The sequence below is a fragment of the Amblyraja radiata genome, chromosome 33 (genome assembly GCF_010909765.2).
Source record: "Amblyraja radiata isolate CabotCenter1 chromosome 33, sAmbRad1.1.pri, whole genome shotgun sequence".
NCBI classification, from domain to species: domain Eukaryota; kingdom Metazoa; phylum Chordata; class Chondrichthyes; order Rajiformes; family Rajidae; genus Amblyraja; species Amblyraja radiata.
In genome coordinates this window covers 29,411,023-29,428,778 of record NC_045988.1, presented here as the reverse complement: position 1 = coordinate 29,428,778, position 17,756 = coordinate 29,411,023, and the positions used below count along the sequence as shown (strand labels likewise).

The 17,756-nt window shown below is 45.8% G+C and overlaps 1 protein-coding gene across 6 annotated transcripts in view; it reads right to left on the bottom strand.

Moving 5' to 3' along the window:
• The window catches only part of arhgap32 (Rho GTPase activating protein 32), a 539,690-nt gene that overhangs the window by 16,281 nt on the left and 505,653 nt on the right, over positions 1-17,756 (bottom strand). For 5 of the 6 annotated variants that reach the window (XR_004416763.1, XM_033049880.1, XM_033049883.1 and 2 more), the window contains 4 exons: positions 14,864-15,054; positions 14,141-14,212; positions 9,137-10,237; positions 767-1,098 (listed from right to left, as the gene is read on the bottom strand). Coding sequence is in view for 5 of the 6 variants with exons in the window: in XM_033049880.1 (XP_032905771.1) it covers positions 767-1,098; positions 9,137-10,237; positions 14,141-14,212; positions 14,864-15,054 (1,696 nt within the window). In the remaining variant the exon portion in view is untranslated. The remainder of the gene's footprint in view (positions 1-766; positions 1,099-9,136; positions 10,238-14,140; positions 14,213-14,863; positions 15,055-17,756) is intronic. The other variant, XM_033049882.1, reaches the window with a different exon arrangement.

The window sequence follows — 17,756 nt, the reverse complement described above, 5'->3', positions numbered from 1 at the left end:
CCACTTAATTTCCTGTCTCAATCACATATGGACATCAGTTTCCACACTGCTCCAGCACAGCTCAATGTAACCTCATGGAAACAATCCTCTGATAAATACTCTGTGTCTCTCATAATCACTCTTGCAACCTATCTCATTGCTAGTCACTCCTCCTGTCATTTATCCAGTCCTGTGTTCCATACAGTCATAGCCCTTTACATTACATCTCCCGTTCTCTGTACATCATAGAAATTAAACATAGAAATTAGGTGCAGGAGTAGGCCATTCGACCCTTCGAGCCTGCACCGCCATGAAACCTGTTTGATCTCGAACATTTTTGGAAAGCATCATTGGGCTGAACACATGAGTTGTTGCCACCTGTACAGTATTTTTTGTTTTTATTTCAGATTTGCAAATTCAGCAGTAATTTGCTTTTACAATTATACTGGCTTTCCTTCACAGTTGCTGGATTGCAACAGAAGCCAGCTTCTTACGAAGCAACACTTTAGGAAAGTCTTTGTAATGCAGCCAACAGTACTTCAAAAAGATAGATGCCACCATCTTGTCAAGGACAATTAGAAAAGTTGAATAAATGTTGGCCCGCATCCCATTAATGGATTAGGTGAACCATTTAGAAAAAAATTATGCCAATTGAAAAACTCCAGTTGAAACATAGCATCCAAGATTGATGTTTGAATCAATTTCCTATAACCAAACATTCAGTAGAGGAATTCCTGTCTATGTTGCAGTTGATTCCCAGAGTCCAGTTGCCAGGTTATGTGCTTACCTGTCCTGAAGCTGTGAGCCCTGGCGCAGTGCTAGACGGGGTCTGGCATGTGGCTGGCTGCGGATCCACACTAGGCTGCACAGTTGTTGGATAGCTGACCGTGGGTGGTGCAGGGCCTGTAGTTGCTGGGCACTGCTCTGTCGACGGTGCAGTGAAAAGATGCTGATTCCCGGGGTGAGGCTTCTTCTGAGAGAGCGCAGTGGCCTGCTGGGCACTCTCTGCCAGAGCCAGTGCCAGCAGGCGGGCGGCACTCTTTGGGGGTGGAGGTGGTGGAATCAGAGGCACAGTGCTAACCGCTGGAGCTTCCTGCGAGGATTCCACTGAAGGAGTTGCTGTGGAGAAAACAGAAGCATTTCATTCATTTACAAAGAGGCCGTTACCTTTGAGTACGGTCCCACGTGGCATTACGAGTATGCACCGTTGTTTTAAAGGCGCTGGGCTCCAGTGGATGGCATTTTGGGAGTGGCTGTGTCTGACTTCCAAGTGCTGTGTCTGAGAAGAGGGACTGAAGAAGGGTCTTGACCTGAAACGTCACCCATTCCTTCTGTCCAGAGATGCTGGAGTTACTCCAGCTTTTTGTGTCTATCTGCAGTTCCTTGTGTCTTCTTCAACTTTCCCCTTTACCCATTTTCACGATCGATGATCCGCCACAAGATCTGTGATCTCCTGCACATTTAGTTAGAGATACAGCATGGAAACGGGCTCTTTGGCCCACCCAGTCCATTCGTGGCCAGGATGGCAGTCATCTGATCCTCCTGCAAGATGTGGGAGATCAGGGAAGCTTCCAGTGAGCCTGGTGACTACACCTGTGGGGAGCGAGTCCAGCTGCAGCTTCTGGCTGACCACATTAAGTAGTGGAACTTGCTCAGGATCAGGCAGAATAGACAGGCGTTCCAGAGAGAGGGCAACAAGTAAGGTGCAGGCAGCAGGGTGATCACCAAGAGAGGTAGAGGGTGTAGGTCATTCAAGGAAGGTACACAAAAAAGCTGGAGAAACTCAGCGGGTGCAGCAGCATCTATGGAGCGAAGGGTTTCGTTGTCAGGTCACCCATAGTCAGGTCATTCAAGGAAGTCTCTGAAGGGTTGCAGAAAATTCTCAAGGGGGAGGGTGAAGAGCCAGAGGTCGTTGTACATAGGTACCAACGACATGAGGAGAAAAAAGGGAAGAGATGCTGCAGAGTGAATATACAGAGTTACAGGAGGAGATTAAAACACAGGTAAAAATTAAACCCGGGTTAAAAAAGATATTAATCTCTGGATTACTTCAGGTTCTACGTGCCAGTGTGAGTAGGAATAGGAGGTAGGGCAGACAAATATGTGGCTGAGAAGCTGGTGCAGGGGGCTGGGATTCAGATTTTTAGACCACTGGAATCCCTACTGGTGACCTCTATAAGAGAGAGGTTGCACCAGGACTGGAGGGGGCCCAATATCCTGGCAGGGAGATTTGCTATAGTTGCTCCAGAGGGTTTAATGAGTCTGGCAGGTGGGGTGAGGTACAAAACAGTAGAGAGCAGAGAATTTTGTGACAAATACATGTAAAAGAGAGTGGTTAGTAGACGGAACAAACTGGAACATGCAAAGGAGTGAGAGAAGAATGATTGATGAAACAGCAAGAAGCCTGACAGGGTAAGGCAGATTCAGATAGAGATGTGGAACTGGGATATCACAGAGCTATGAAAGAAGCTGGTTATAACCATATAACCATATAACAATTACAGCACGGAAACAGGCCATCTCGACCCTTCTAGTCCGTGCCGAACACGTATTCTCCCCTAGTCCCACACACCTACGTTCAGACCATAACCCTCCATTCCTTTCCCGTCCATATAACTATCCAATTTATTTTTAAATGATAAATACGAACCTGCCTCCACCACCTTCACTGGAAGCTCATTCCACACAGCCACCACTCTCTGAGTAAAGAAGTTCCCCCTCATGTTACCCCTAAACTTCTGTCCCTATCACGCAGCAAAAGCTTTTTATTATACCTCGGTACACCTGACAAAAAACTAAATTGAAATGTGACTGAGAGACCAGGCTGGCAGCTCAATGACATGGGGTACAGGTACAAGAGGGATAGTGGTGGATGTAAGAGAGAATTGCGTTATTCTTTAGGGAGAACATCATGGTGATAATTGGAGGATGTTCATCGGGGATCAGCCAGTGGACAATATGGGGAGAGGGAAAACAGGAAATAAGAAGGGGTGATCACATTGATGGGATAATAATCTAGGTTCACCCGTAGTCAGCAGGAATTATATAGGGAATATATAGGAGGAAATATATCGGGAGACCTCAGACAGCTGCAAGAATTATAGGATTGTAATAGTGGGGGATTATATCTTTCCAAATATTGACTGATTTGGGACATGTCCCAGTCCAAATATTTTTTAAACTTTGCAATTGTAGCCGCCTCGACCACTTTTTCTGGTAGCTTGTTCCACACCAAGACTGAGAAAAAGACTGTGGCAATCTACCCTATTTATACTCATGATTTCATATACCTTTATCAGGTCAGTTTCACCTGATCTCCAGGGAAAACAGTCCCAGGTTACCCAATGTCACAACACCCATGTAAATTCTTTCTGACCCTCCTTAGCTTAACGACGTCCTTCCTGCAGTACAACTAGCTGAAAGCACACAATAGTCCAAGCATGGTGTGATCTTGTACAGCTGTACCTCTAGAATGGTGAATCTGAGGACGTCTTTGAGTACTTTAAAAGTGGCTATTGATAGGTTCTTGATTAGTAACGGTATCAAAGGCTACAGGGACAAGGCAGGAGAATGAGGTTGAGAGGGAAAAATAGATCAGCCTGATCAAATGGTGGAGCAGACTCGATGGGCCGAATGGTCTAATTCTGTTCCTATGTCTTATGATCTCGTCCAAATGTACCATGTCCCAATCCATGCCCTGACTCCATCTACCTTATCATTAGACCTCGAATTAAAATGAATACAGTTTACCGATCAGACCTTTCTCGCTCCCCTTCCTCATCTCTCCGACCTATCGAACTTTCTCACTTTGACTTCTGTGTTTGCTTCAACTTTCAACCCTGCTACACTATCGCAATGGGTCCTTCATCCATACCACACTCGTTTAAACCCTCCTGAATAACAAATCTCTCCTCGGAGTGATGAAGTTGTACAGCACAGAAATGTGCCCACTGGGCCAAACTCCTCCATGGTGACCAATTGGCCGATCTACGCCCACATTTAGACCAGACTTTAGAGATACAGCACGGATACAGGCCCTTCAGCCCACCGAGACCCTGCCGACCAGCGAACACCCTGTATTCTAGCACTCCCACACACTAGGGACAATTTACAATTTTATCGAGGCCAATTAGCCTACAAACCCGTACATCTTTGGAGTGTGGGAGGAAACCGGAGCACCTGGAAAAAACTCATGCAGGTCACGGGGAGAATGTACAAACGCTGTACAGACAGCACCCAGTGACAGGATCGAGTACGGGTCTCTGGCGCTGTAAGGCAGCAACTTTTCCGCTGTGCCACTAGGCTGCCCCATTTGGCCTGTAATTCTCTAATCCTTTCCTACGTAAGCACTTGTCCAACCGCATTTCAAACAGTGTAATTTTATCTTCATCTACCAACTCTTTCCATATAACTACCATTCTCCAAGTTAAAAATCTACCCCTCAGATCTCTTTAAATTTCTCCCCTGTCACCTTAAACCTGTGCCCTCCAGTTCTACACTCCCTTGCTTTGCGTAAATAATAATCTATCTAGCCTATCTATGCCCCTCTTAAGTCTTTAAACCCATTATGGTATTGGGGGTAGGGTACTGACATGGATAAAAAAAAATGATTGGCAGACAGGAAACAAAGAATAGGGATTAACGGGTCCCTTTCAGAATGGCATGCAGTGACTAGTGGGGTGCCGCAAGGCTCGGTGCTGGGACCGCAGCTATTTACAATATACTTTAATGATTTAGATGAAGGGATTAAAAGTAACATTAGCAAATTTGCAGATGCAGTGTGAACTGTGAGGAGGATGCTATGAGGATGCAGGGTGACATGGACAGGTTGGGTGAGTGGGTAAATGTGAGGTTATCCACTTTGGTGGCAAGAACAGGAAGGCAGATCATTATCTGAATGGTGTCAAGTTAGGAAAAGGGGAAGTGTAACGAGATCTGGGTGTCCTTGTACATCAGTCACTGAAAGTAAGCATGCAGGTACAGCAGGCAGTGAAGAAAGTTGGCCTTCATAACAAGAGGAGTTGAATATAGGAGCAAAGAGGTGAGATCACATCTGGAGTATTGTGTGCAGTTTTGGTCTCCAAATTTGAGGAAGGTCATTCTTGCTAATGAGGGAATGCAGCATAGGTTCACGAGGTTAATTCCTGGTATGGCGGGACTGTCATATGTTTAAGAATGGAGCGACTAGGCTTGTATATACTGGAATTTAGAAGAATGAGAGGGGATCTTATTGAAACATATAAGATTATTAAGGGATTGGACATGCTTGAGGCAGGAAACATGTTCCCAATGTTGGGAGAGTCCAGAACCAGGGGCTAAAGTTTAAGAATAAGGGGTAGGCCATTTAGAACGGAGATGAGGAAAAACTTTTTCACCCAGAGAGTTGTGAATCTGTGGAAATCCCTGCCACAGAAAACAGTGGAGGCCGGTTCTCTGGATGCTTTCAAGAGAGAGTTAGATAGAGCTCTTAAAGATAGCAGAGTCAAGGGATATGGAGATAAGACAGGAACTGGGCACTGATTATGGCTGATCAGCCACAATTACAGTGAAATGCGGTGCTGGCTCGAAAGGCCAAATGGCCTACTCCTGCACCTATTGTCTATTGTCTAATAAGGTCAATCAGCAAGCAAAATCCCAGTTTATCCAATCTCTCCTGATAAGTAAAGCTCCTAATTCCATTAGGTGTTCTGGTGAATCTATTCCAATGCTACCATGTAGTGTGGTGACCAAAACTGTACACAATACCCCAAGTGTTGCCTGACTAATGTTTTGCACAGCTTCAAAATAAGATCCGACTCTTTCACTACGCTTCGGCCTAACGCGGCACATTGCTGCATGCTTTCTTCGTTATTCTTTCCACCTGTTTACTACTTTCAGGAAATTACAAACCTGCACCCCAAGGTTCCTCCACACATCAACGCTCCTGAGGTACCTACCATTTACGGTAAATGTCCCATTAGAATTTCACATCCCAAAATCCATTACCCTACACTTCTGTGAATTAATTTCCATCTGCCACTGCTCCACATAACATTCCAACTGGTATATTTCCTTCTATATTCCGTTACAACCACCTTCACTGTCTACTACTCAGCTAATTTTTGGGTTGTCAGCAAACAACTTCTTGAAAATTTGGAACTTCAGTAAAATTTGCCCCTCCAACAGATGAAAGGATGTTATGATTGTTTGCACTGTTCAGTTTAGTTTAGAGACACAGCGCGGAAACAGAACTTTCGGCCCACTGGGTCCGCGCCGACCAGCGATCTCCGCATATTAACACTATCCTACACCCACTAGGGACAAATTTTACATTTACCAAGCCAATTAACCAACAAACCTGCACATCTTTTTAGTGTGGGAGGAAACTGAAGATCCCGGAGAAAACCATGCAGGTCACAGGAAGAAAGTACAAACTCCATACAGACAGCACCCATAGTCGGGATCGCACCCGGGTCTCCGGCGCTGCATTCGCTGTAAGACAGCAACTCTACCGCTGTGCCATCACGCCGCTATTCATTCTGGGACTGAAATGTGGGAGTTAAGTGGTCTGAGTAAATAATCATAGCCTAAATCTTGGTTTAAGCTGGGTTAACCAACAAAGAGCAGGACTTGGCTATTAATTGGTGGTAAGGGTGGAATCAGCCAATGTTCCCGCCCGTGACAGCTGTATAGTGGAATTATTTGTGTATGTGTACTAAAGCTGGTGAAGATCAGGATCAAATTCATGTGCGGTTTGCTTTGTGGCTCACACACAAGTACACAATGAGTAACACAAAGAAGCAGGTAGTCCGTGTGGCACTCAAAGCCTGCTGGACTGGAGAATGACACTATGCCAATCCCACCTCCATTCCCACATCAGAGTGTGACACTGCATAACTACTGCTCTCCTGGGACAGAGCAGCTCTGTGCTGGTCCCACTCTGCAGAGTATTCAACATCACATCACATCCTCAAGTCTAAACTAACTGAAACCAAGTCAGCACAGCAACCCCGTCACATCAGGTCAACATTCCACCAGCACCACCATCTTCCATCCTTGGCACAAAGTGCATTCCCCACTGCCGTGAGAGAGAGAATGTCATGGTGCCACAATAGATCTCTTCAGCATTAAGTGCAATACTGTGCCAGCAATCTCTCCCCAGGGCTGATGTGACACTGATCTCACTCAGTATCCATTCCCAATTAGACAATAGACAATAGGTGCAGGAATAGGCCATTCGGCCCTTCGAGCCAGCACCACCATTCAATGTGATCATGGCTGATCATCCACAATCAGTACCCTGTTCCTGCCTTCTCTCCATATCCCTTAACTCCGCTATCCCTAAGAGCTCTATCTAACTCTCTCTTGAAAGCATCTAGAGAACCAGCCTCCACCGCCCTCTGAGGCAGAGAATTCTACACACTCACAACTCTCTGTGTGAAAAAGTTTTTCGTTATCTCTGTTCTAAATGGCTTGCCCCTTATTCTTAAACTGTAGCCCCTGGTTTTAGACTCCCCCAACATCGGGAACATGTTTCCTGCCTCTAGCTACGGTGTCCAAACCCTTAATAATCTTATATGTTTCAATAAGATCCGTCTCCTTCTTCTAAGAGTATACAAGCCCAGCCGCTCTAATCTATCAACATATGACAGCCCCGCCATCCCGGGAATTAACCTTGTGAACCTACGCTGCACTCCCATTATAGCAAGAATGTCCTTCCTCAATTTGGAGACCAAAACTGCACACAATACTCCAGGTGTGGTCTCACAAGGGCCCTGTACCAATGCAGGAGGACTTCTTTGCTCCTATACTCAACTCCTCTTGTTATGAAGGCCAACATGACATTCGCTTTCTTCACTGCCTGCTATACCTGCATGCTTACTTTCAGTGACTGATCAACAAGGACCCCCAGATCCCATAGTACTTCCCCTTTTCCCAACATGACACCATTTAGATAATAATCTGCCTTCCTGTTTTTGCCATCAAAGTGGATAACCTCACATTTATCCACATTAAACTGCATCTGCCATGCATCTGTCCACTCATCCAACCTGTCCAAGTCACCCTGCATCCTCAAAGCATCCTCCTCAGTTCACACTGCCACCCAGTTTTGTATCATTTGCAAATTTGCTAATGTTACTTTTAATCCCTTCATCCAAATCATTAATGTATATCGTAAATAGCTGCGGTCCCAGCACCGAGCCTTGCGGTACCCCACTAATTACTGCCTGCCATTCTGAAAGGGGCCCGTTGATCCCTACCCTTTGTTTCCTGTCTGCCAACCAATTTTCTATCCATGTCAGCACCCTACCCTCAAAGCCACGTGCCCCAATTTTGCCCACTATTCTCGTATGTGGGACCTTATCAAAAGACGTACAATTCCTCAAAGTTCACTCTCCAGGAGAATCATGATACAATACCTTGAAGCTGCTATTACTCTGGAAGAGTATTATGGCATAAATCAGTTCCAGTGAGGACTGTAGCAACAAGTGACAGATACTAATCATGTGCTGACTAAAAATTGAGTTCCCTCAACACTCACAGGGTGGCACATTGGCGCAGCAGTGGAGTTGCTGCCTCACAGCGCCAAAGACCCGGGTTCAATCCTGACTACGGGTGCTATCAGTACGGTGTTTGTACGTTTTCCCCGTGACCTGCGGGGGTTTTCTCCGGGATCTTCAGTTTCCTCGCACACTCCAAAGGTTCCCAGGTTTGTAGGTTAATTGGTTTGGTATCAATGTAAAGGAAATTGTCCCTATTGTGTAGAGAGTAGTGTTAATGTGCGGGGATTGCTGTTCAGTGCGGACTTGGTGGGCCGAAGGGCCTGTTCAACGCTGTTCAGCATGCTCTCCGAGTGCCTCCCATTAAAGATTGAGCAAGTTTAGTTTAGTTTCGAGATGCAACACGGAATCAGGCCCTTCGACCCACTGAGTCCGCGCTGACCAGCGATCACTGCACACTAACACTATCCTACACTACACTGTAGGGGCAATTTACAATTATACCAAGCCAATTAGCTTTCAAACTTTGGAGCGTAGTAGGAAACCGGAGATCCAGGAGGAAACCCACGCAGGTCATGGGGAGAACGTACAAACTCTGTACAGACAAGCACCCGTGGTCAGGATCGAACCCGAGTCTTTGGAGGTATAAAGTATATATATTCTCAATCAACACTTACCATGTGGCTGGGTAGATGGTGTGGTCTTGTTCCGATTGGTCAATTCATGCCATTCTGGGCTTGGTGCTTTTGCCTCCATTTGTGACTGGGTCGTCTTGGGTTGATTGCTGGATTCATGCCAATCGGAACTTTGTCCTTTAGTCCCTACTAGCGACTGAGGAAGTGGTTTAGTTTTGTTCTGACTGGTCAGCTCGTGCTGGTCTGCACTTTGCCATTTTGTACCTGTTTGGAAGTAGGGAGCTGGCGCAGGCTTGGGGTAGCAAGTCTGATCGTGCCAGTCTGGACTTTGCCCTTTAGTCTCTGAGCCTGCCGCAGCAGCAGAGAGCTTCCTGTGGATCTCCAGACGACAAACCTCAGGCAGTTGCATGTCACTGGTCTTCAGTAACATGGACATCATCTGCGGAGGTGACTTGTTGTCGTTGCTATAGGCCGCTGGGCTGGTGCAAGGCGGAGACGAGGCTAGGGAGACAGCAGCCATGTTGCCGATCATTTCAGAAACACGTGTCGGAACAGAGATGGCGATGGGATCAGAAATAGTCAACATGGGAAACTTGGGGGTCTTGCGTCCTATTTTGGGGGAGAAGGCGTGAACCACCTTTTCTGCAAAAGAAGGTGGTTTGGCCAGTTTCTCATCAGTGGGGCTCAGATCTGGCGAGAAGAATGGGCTGAGTACTTTATCTGGGGAGTGAGAGGCTGGTTCAGAACTAGTGGCACTACCAGGGGTCAAACACACACTGCCAAAGACTGACTCCCTCGAACTGCCATTCAGCTTGTCTTTACCAGTGGGCGGGGAATTAACCCGAGACGAGTTGTTGTCCAGCACCAGTAGTTCTGCCCGTGGTGGACTACACTGAAAGGACATTGGGTCAAAGTCCAACCCTGCCGCTCCCATATCAGGTGGGCTCAGTTCTACTTCGTCCATTCGAGGAGACACCAGTGCAGGCACTTGGAGCATGGCATCCTCTCCTTCACTATCGTTGCTGGGAAGGTTGTCGTAGGAATTGCAGTGGTTTAGGCCGGAAAGGCCACCAACGTTGAAGGTAATGGACAAGGCATCGCTGCTGGACCGAGGCCTCCTCGGTCTGTACATCTTGGATTCTCCTGAGGAGGAACAAACGGCACATTAATTACCACACATTTATGAATACACAAGCATTAATGAAATGAGTTCTAATGTAAATTTTAAATCCATAGTATTTTTCTTAAATCCCTGGTATTTTTTGTGACACTTGCCATATCTGCAAGCACATCCACATTTGGTATGCAACCGGACAATCACCCCATCAGTGAATCTTCAGGACTGTTCCATCTATCCCTCTCCACGTTGGGGAAAACATGCAGTAACAAGGAGGAGCTGAACACAAATGTGACTCTCCCTGCTGTCTGTCCAGTCGCCAGCACCCACCTGCTGCTGGGCCTGGGACCCTTGGTGATCTTTCAGGCCCATCGGAGGCCAAACCAAGTAGGTATGGGACCAGCGATGAACTGAGCCTGGTCCTATTTATTGACTTGAAGCCAGATCCAGATCCTCGCCTATCCAAGTGTCCCGTAGGCATTGTTCTGTGCTGTCCCACAATGGGATACAGCAGCACTGAGCACAGGAGTGATATAGTGATATACGTACGGGGGCAGTGAAGAACGGGGCCAGCAGAGCAGGGAAGATGTGACCATGGGGCAGTGAAAGACCCTTGAGTCAACCAGCGAGTGAGGAGCAGCGACTCTGGGATATGTATCTTTAGCCATGAAATAATGTGTAGATGGGTAAAAAAAGAACAGGGAGGGCTGGAGATCCCAGTTCTGTGCTATACAAATCTACAACTAAAATCAAGAGCATCTGGTCATATGGTTAAAATAAAACAAACTTTTCACATGTTGCCCTTGGAAATGACTTGGTGTGTAAATCTTGACTACTCTACTTAAAAGTTATGAACCACTGTCAGAATGTTTTACAAGCTCAGGTTTCTGTGGACATCCCTGCTCAGGGAGACTGGGACCGTGGAAGGTTCGGTGCCTCCCCTGCAGGTAGGTGCACACAAACCTACTGAACTCTCAGCCTCACTGAACCCAATAACAAACCAATGCGTACAACGACTAAGAGCTCACCGTAAAAAATCATTTAAAAAATCCACGAGGCCAGAACATACATGACATGATGAAAAGCTGAATTCTTGCCAGACATCCACAGTACCGATGAAAGGTATTTGATCTGTAAAATGAACCATGTTTCTCTTTCCACAGATGTACCCGAGCTGCAGTTTGCAACCTTTTCTATTTTAGTTGAAGTACAGTGTTGTGTTCGAGGCAACACATATTCTGACGCTGGAGATTAGCCAAGTTAATTGGTAATTTGATTTGGAGATTCCAGAGCTAATTGGGTTAATTAAGAAGAGAGATTTCCTGGATAAGTTATATCTCCTTGAGTTCAGAAAATTAAGGATTCTATTTCCAGGGTTAGATGAGTCCAGGACAAAGGAATATAATCTTAATTCTGACACTGACCATTCAGGGGTAAACTCATTCAAGGTCTTAGAATAAAGGGGAGGTCATTTAAGACTGAGGTGAGAAAAATCTTTTTCACCCAGAGAGTTGTGAATTTATGGAATTCCCTGCCACAGAGGGCAGTGGAGGCCAAGTCACTGGATGGATTTAAGAGAGAGTTAGATAGAGCTCTAGGGGTTAGTGGAGTCAAGGGATATGGGGAGAAGGCAGGCACGGGTTATTGATAGAGGACGATCAGCCATGATCACAATGAATGGCGGTGCTGGCTCGAAGGGCCGAATGGCCTCCTCCTGCACCTATTTTCTATGTTTCTATGTAAGGACAGGAAGGGCTGTTCACACAAAGTACATGTTCATGTGATACGTGCGGAATTACACCATTCCACCCATCAATCATGGTGATCTATCTCCCTCTCAACCCCATCATCCTGGCTCCTCCCCATAACCCCTGACACCCGTACTAATCAAAGGCCAAAAGCCATGGAGATTAATGCAAAATTTAAAGTGGTAATTTTCTTGTTGAGCTTGTGAGTTACAGAAGTATGCCAGTGGCATCAACTGAGACTTTGTTCATCAAACAATGAGTACAACTCATCATTGTTAACCACCTGCACAATACAATCCAGTCAACGTCTGGTACTATAAATCAGATCTTAAATAGCCTTTTCGAGCCTGTGTAACCTCAATCATTTTAACCCAATTAAGCTAAACCAGACTCCTTTGCACTAAAACATGTAAGATATTGCTATCAAAAATCCTGTAACCAATTGGTTGAGACACCGCAATAATGAAAATCTGCTATTTTAATCAGTTGCTTCACAAGCAGCCAGCTGACCTGACACTGCACCTATCATGGGAATGGGAAGTATTTAACTATCAAGACAGTTTTAACTGTAAAATGTAGTGGCAGAGACACACAGAGGAGGTGGTTTAACTGCTGGGTGAACACTGTAGCCTCAGGATACAAGCTCAGTTTAAAAGAAAATCTCCGCTGAAAGCTAAGTCTGGGTGCAGATCAACAGAATTCCCTGCCTCAGAAAGCCGTGGAGGCCGATTCTCTGGATGCTTTCAAGAGAGAGTAAGATAGAGCTCTTAAAGATAGCGGAGTCAAGGGATATGGAGAGAAGGCAGGAACGGGGTACTGATTGTGGATGATCAGCCATGAATGATCACAGTGAATGGCGGTGCTGGCTCGAAGGACCAAATGGCCTACTCCTGCACCTATTGTCTGTTGTCTATAAATAAAGCATTTTCCACAATCAATCATTAATATTTCACAAAGGAAATTAATTGTCAAAGTAATAATATACAGGAATATTGGGCGGCACAGTGGTAGAGTTGCTGCCTTACAGCGCCAGATACCCCGGCTTCGATCCTGATTACGGGTGCTGTCTGTATAGTTTCTACGTTAACACCGTGACCTGCGTGGTCCAGGCTTTCCGGTTTCCTGCCACACTCCAAAGAAGTACAGGTTTGTAAAGTAAATGGCTTGGTTTAATTGTAAATTGTCCCTATTGTGTGTAGAATAGTGTTAGTGTGCGGGGATCACTGGTCGGTGCAGACTCGGTAGGCCGAAGGGCCTGTTTCCGTGCTGTATCTCTAAACTAAACTGAAGGAAAACCTGAGTTGCCCCATCGAATGGTGCCATTCCGGAACAGGTCCTTCGGCCATTGTGTCTGCAGTGACCACAATACCAATCGTATTAATCCTACCTGCCTGCGCATGCTCTGGTTCATGATATTCCCTGCCTTTGCATGCATATTTCTAAATGCCTCTTGAAGGTTGCTATCTCATCTGCTTCTTCCACTTCCTTTCTTAAACACTACTTAAAGGAACAACATTTTCCAATCTTCTGGGACCTTATCCAGATGCATGTTAAGAAGTTACATTGTGGTAAGTGGTTAGGCCACTTACTGAGCGAACCCTCGGCACTAGGACTCGTAGGGTCACGTGACTGTGTTTGGCGGGAAGATGTCGTCACGTGGTTGAGGGGTGTGCCCTTGTATATAGTCAGAACTCTGGGAGAACCCTCACCAGTTGCGTGTGTGCTGTTCTCAGTATTACAAAATAAAGATCACTTTTGAAAAACAATGCGTGGCTCGCTATAACATGTTAAATGCTTTAAATCCATTTGTTCCCACAGATGGATGGTTTGAATCTAGACACAATCTTTGGTACAATAATCTTTGGATCAATTAGTTTAGAAACAACTTTGTCTCCCAAGATTATTTGGTTTGTAATCAATGTGTATGTCAATCGAAAAATATCTGCATTAATAAAACATTTTTTACAAAGCCATTTTAAAGTAATGACCTTCAATAGCTAAATAATATACAAAAATCATCAGACCTAAAATTTGAACTGTTGACAGCACCAGTACAATGTATAAATTTATACATTAAAAATATACCACACTTATAAGAACATGCTTCCAGTTGAAACAGCGGAAATGGCAGCAATCATGCAGTAACATGCGTACCTAATCAGCAGTTTGCTCTGTACTTACCTTCCACATTGTGCAGAGATGAAAGAGACTCTTCACTTTTTGCAGAGCGAAGTGTTCCTGAATCACCCTTTGCTGATAAAACACAAACAGGATGAAATCGCAATCACAAACAGCTGCTAAATCTACAATTTTATACCTCCTACAGAAAAGATTAGATTACGCCTTCTTTCTGCAGTTTCCCGTTGATTCACATAATGCTGAAGTTTTTAAACTAAAGAAAAATTGACCTTCACCAACTCTCAGTGTTTTCTTGTCCACAACAAATGGTTGGCACAGTGGCACAGCCTGTTTAGTTTAGTTTTTTAGTTTAGGGATACAGCACAGAAACAGGCCCTTCGGTCCCATGAATTTGCACCGACCAGCGATCCCCGCACATTAACAATATCCTGCACATGAGGGACAATTTTAATTTATACCAGGCCAATTAACCTACAAACCTTTACGTCTATGCCGTGTAGGAGGAAACCGAAGGTCTTGGAGAAAGCCCACGCAGGTCACAGGGAGAACATGCAAACTCCGCACAGACAAGCACCCGTTGTCAGGATCGATGCCGGGTCTCTGGCGCTGTAGGCAGCAACTCTACCGGTGCGCAGCCCTCTCCATGCTGCATCTCTAAACGATGCTAAACTAAGCAAATGGTCACTTTACTTGCACAATGCAGGAGGACAGAGCTTTATCAAGGACTAAAGGGGAAGAGTGCTGCTCCCCCTGGTCATCACACACCTGCCAACACCATGGACTTCATCTCTGTCGGCTCGCTGGGGTTGCGGTGCAGCTTCCGTTTGACCACAGAAGAGGACTTGCCGAGGTTGAAGAAAGAACGCCAAGTGCCAACAGGTGACTTCTTTGATTTGTTGGTTGTCCTCTTCCTGGATAACGATGGTAAAGGACTCTGCGTTAAATACTTGGCGGGTCTGTATTTGAAACAAGTATGCAAGTTGAGTGAAAATAACATGCTTTGGAACATAAGAAGCAAAAACATTGCAGAGGGTGAAAAATTAAAACAGGTTAGGGAATGCCTAGCAGGCCTATGGAAATAGACAGTTTAGATTAGAGGTCGATGACCTTTGCGAGTTGGTACAGCCTCAGATCTCCAGCGACAGTGTGACTAGTGAGAGAACTGGGAAGGGAAAGTAAGCATGCAGGTACAGCAGGCAATGAAGAAAGCGAATGGCATGTTGGCCTTTATAACAAGAGGAGTTGAGTATAGGAGCAAAGAGGTCCTTCTGAAGTTGTATAGGACCCTAGTGAGACCAGACCTGGAGTATTGTGTGCAGTTTTGGTCCCCTAATTTGAGGAAGGACATTCTTGCTATTGAGGGAGTGCAGCGTAGGTTTACAAGGTTAATTCCCGGGATGGCGGGACTGTCATCTGCTGAGAGAATGGAGCAGCTGGGCTTGTATACTCTGGAGTTTAGAAGGATGAGAAGGGATCTTATTGAAACATATAAGATTATTAAGGGCCTGGACACGCTAGAGGCAGGAAACATGTTCCCGATGTTGGGGGAGTCCAGACCTGGGGCCACAGTTTAAAAATAAGGGGAAAGCCATTTAGAACGGAGTCGAGGAAACACTTTTTCTCACAGAGAGTGGTGAGTCTGTGGAATTCTCTACCTCAGAGGGCGGTGGAGCACGGTTCTCTGGATACTTTCAAGAGAGAGCTAGATAAGGCTCTTAAAGATAGTGGAGTCAGGGGATATGGGGAGAAGGCAGGAACGGGGTACTGATTGGGTATGATCAGCCATGATCACATTAAATGGCGGTGCTGTCTCGAAGGGCCGAATGGCCTTCTCCTGCACCCATTGTCTATTGACCCAGGTTTGATCCTTGGGTACAGTCCCTGTGAACTTTGCATGTTCTCTTCTGACTCTGTGGGTGTTCACCGTGTGCTCCTGGATAGTGAAAGGCTTGGATGTGCAGAGGATGTTTCCACTAGAGGGAGAGTCCAGGACCAGAGGACATTCAGAATTAAAGGACATTCTTTTGGGAAGGAGATGGAGGAATTTTGTTAGTCAGAGGGTGGTGAATCCACAGATTCTTTGGATTCTTTTGGAATTCTTTGCCACAGAAAGCTGTGGAGGCCAAGTCAATGGATATTTATATGCCAGAGATAGAAAGATTCATGACTAGTGCGGGTGTCAGGGGTTATGGGAAGAAGGCAGGAGAATGGGGTTAAGAGGGAAAGATCGATCAGCCATGATTGAATGGCAGAGTAAGCGATCGCTTCACTGAACACCTCTGCTCAGTCCGCCTTAACCTACCTGATCTCCCGGTTGCTCAGCACTTCAATTCGCCCTCCCATTCCCAATCTGACCTTTCTGTCCTGGGCCTCCTCCATTGTCAGAGTGAGGCCCAGCACAAATTTGAGGAACAGCACCTCATATTTTGCTTGGGTAGTTTATACCCCAGCAGTATGAACATTGACTTGTACGTGGGAATTGAACATGATTTGGACGTGGGAATTGAATGCAACATCTCCAAGTTTGCGGATGCTGGGGGTAGTGTTAGCTGTGAGAGGATGCTAGGAGGCTGCAAGGTGACTTGGATAGGTTGGGTGAGTGGGCAAATGCGTGGCAGATGCAGTATAATGTGGATAAATGTGAGGTTATCCACTTTGGTGGCAAGAATAGGAAAGTTAACTATTATCTGAATGGTGGCCGATTAGGAAAAGGGGAGATGCAACGAGACCTGGGGGTCATGGTACACCAGTCATTGAAAGTAGGCATGCAGGTGCAGCAGGCAGTGAAGAAAGCGAATGGTATGTTAGCATTCATAGCAAAAGGATTTGAGTATAGGAGCAGGGAGGTTCTACTGCAGTTATACAGGACCTTGGTGAGACCACACCTGGAGTATTGTGTACAGTTTTGGTCTCCTAATCTGAGAAAAGACTTTCTTGCCATAGAGGGGGTGCACAAAAGGTTCATCAGACTGATTCCTGGGATGGCAGGACTTTCATATGAAGAAAGACAGGATAGACTCGGCTTGTACTCGCTAAAATTTAGAAGATTGAGGGGGATCTTATTGAAACTTACAAAATTCTTAAGGGGTTGGACAGGCTAGATGCAGGAAGATTGTTCCCGATGTTGGGGAAGTCCAGAACAAGGGGTCACAGTTTAAGGATAAGGGGAAAGTCTTTTAGGACCGAGATGAGAAAAACATTTTTCACACAGAGTGGTGAATCTCTGGAATTCTCTGCCACAGAAGGTAGTTGAGGCCAGTTCATTGGCTATATTTAAGAGGGAGTTAGATGAGCCCCTTGTGGCAAAAGGGATCAAGGGGTATGGAGAGAAGGCAGGTACAGGATACTGAGTTCGATGAACAGCCATGATCATATTGAATGGCGGTGCAGGTTCGAAGGGCCGAATGGCCTACTCCTGCACCTATTTTCTATGTTTCTATGACTTCTCTAACTTCACGTAGCCCATGCTTTCTCTTTCCATGCCCTTTCCCCACCGAGTTCCTCCACTAGTCTTACTGTCTCCGCCTACATTCTATCTTTGTCCCGCCCCCTCCCCTGACATCAGTCTGAAGAAGGGTCTCAACCCGAAACGTCGCCCATTCCTTTTCTCCAGAGATTTTGCCTCACCAGTTGAGTTACTCCAGCATTTTTTGTCCAA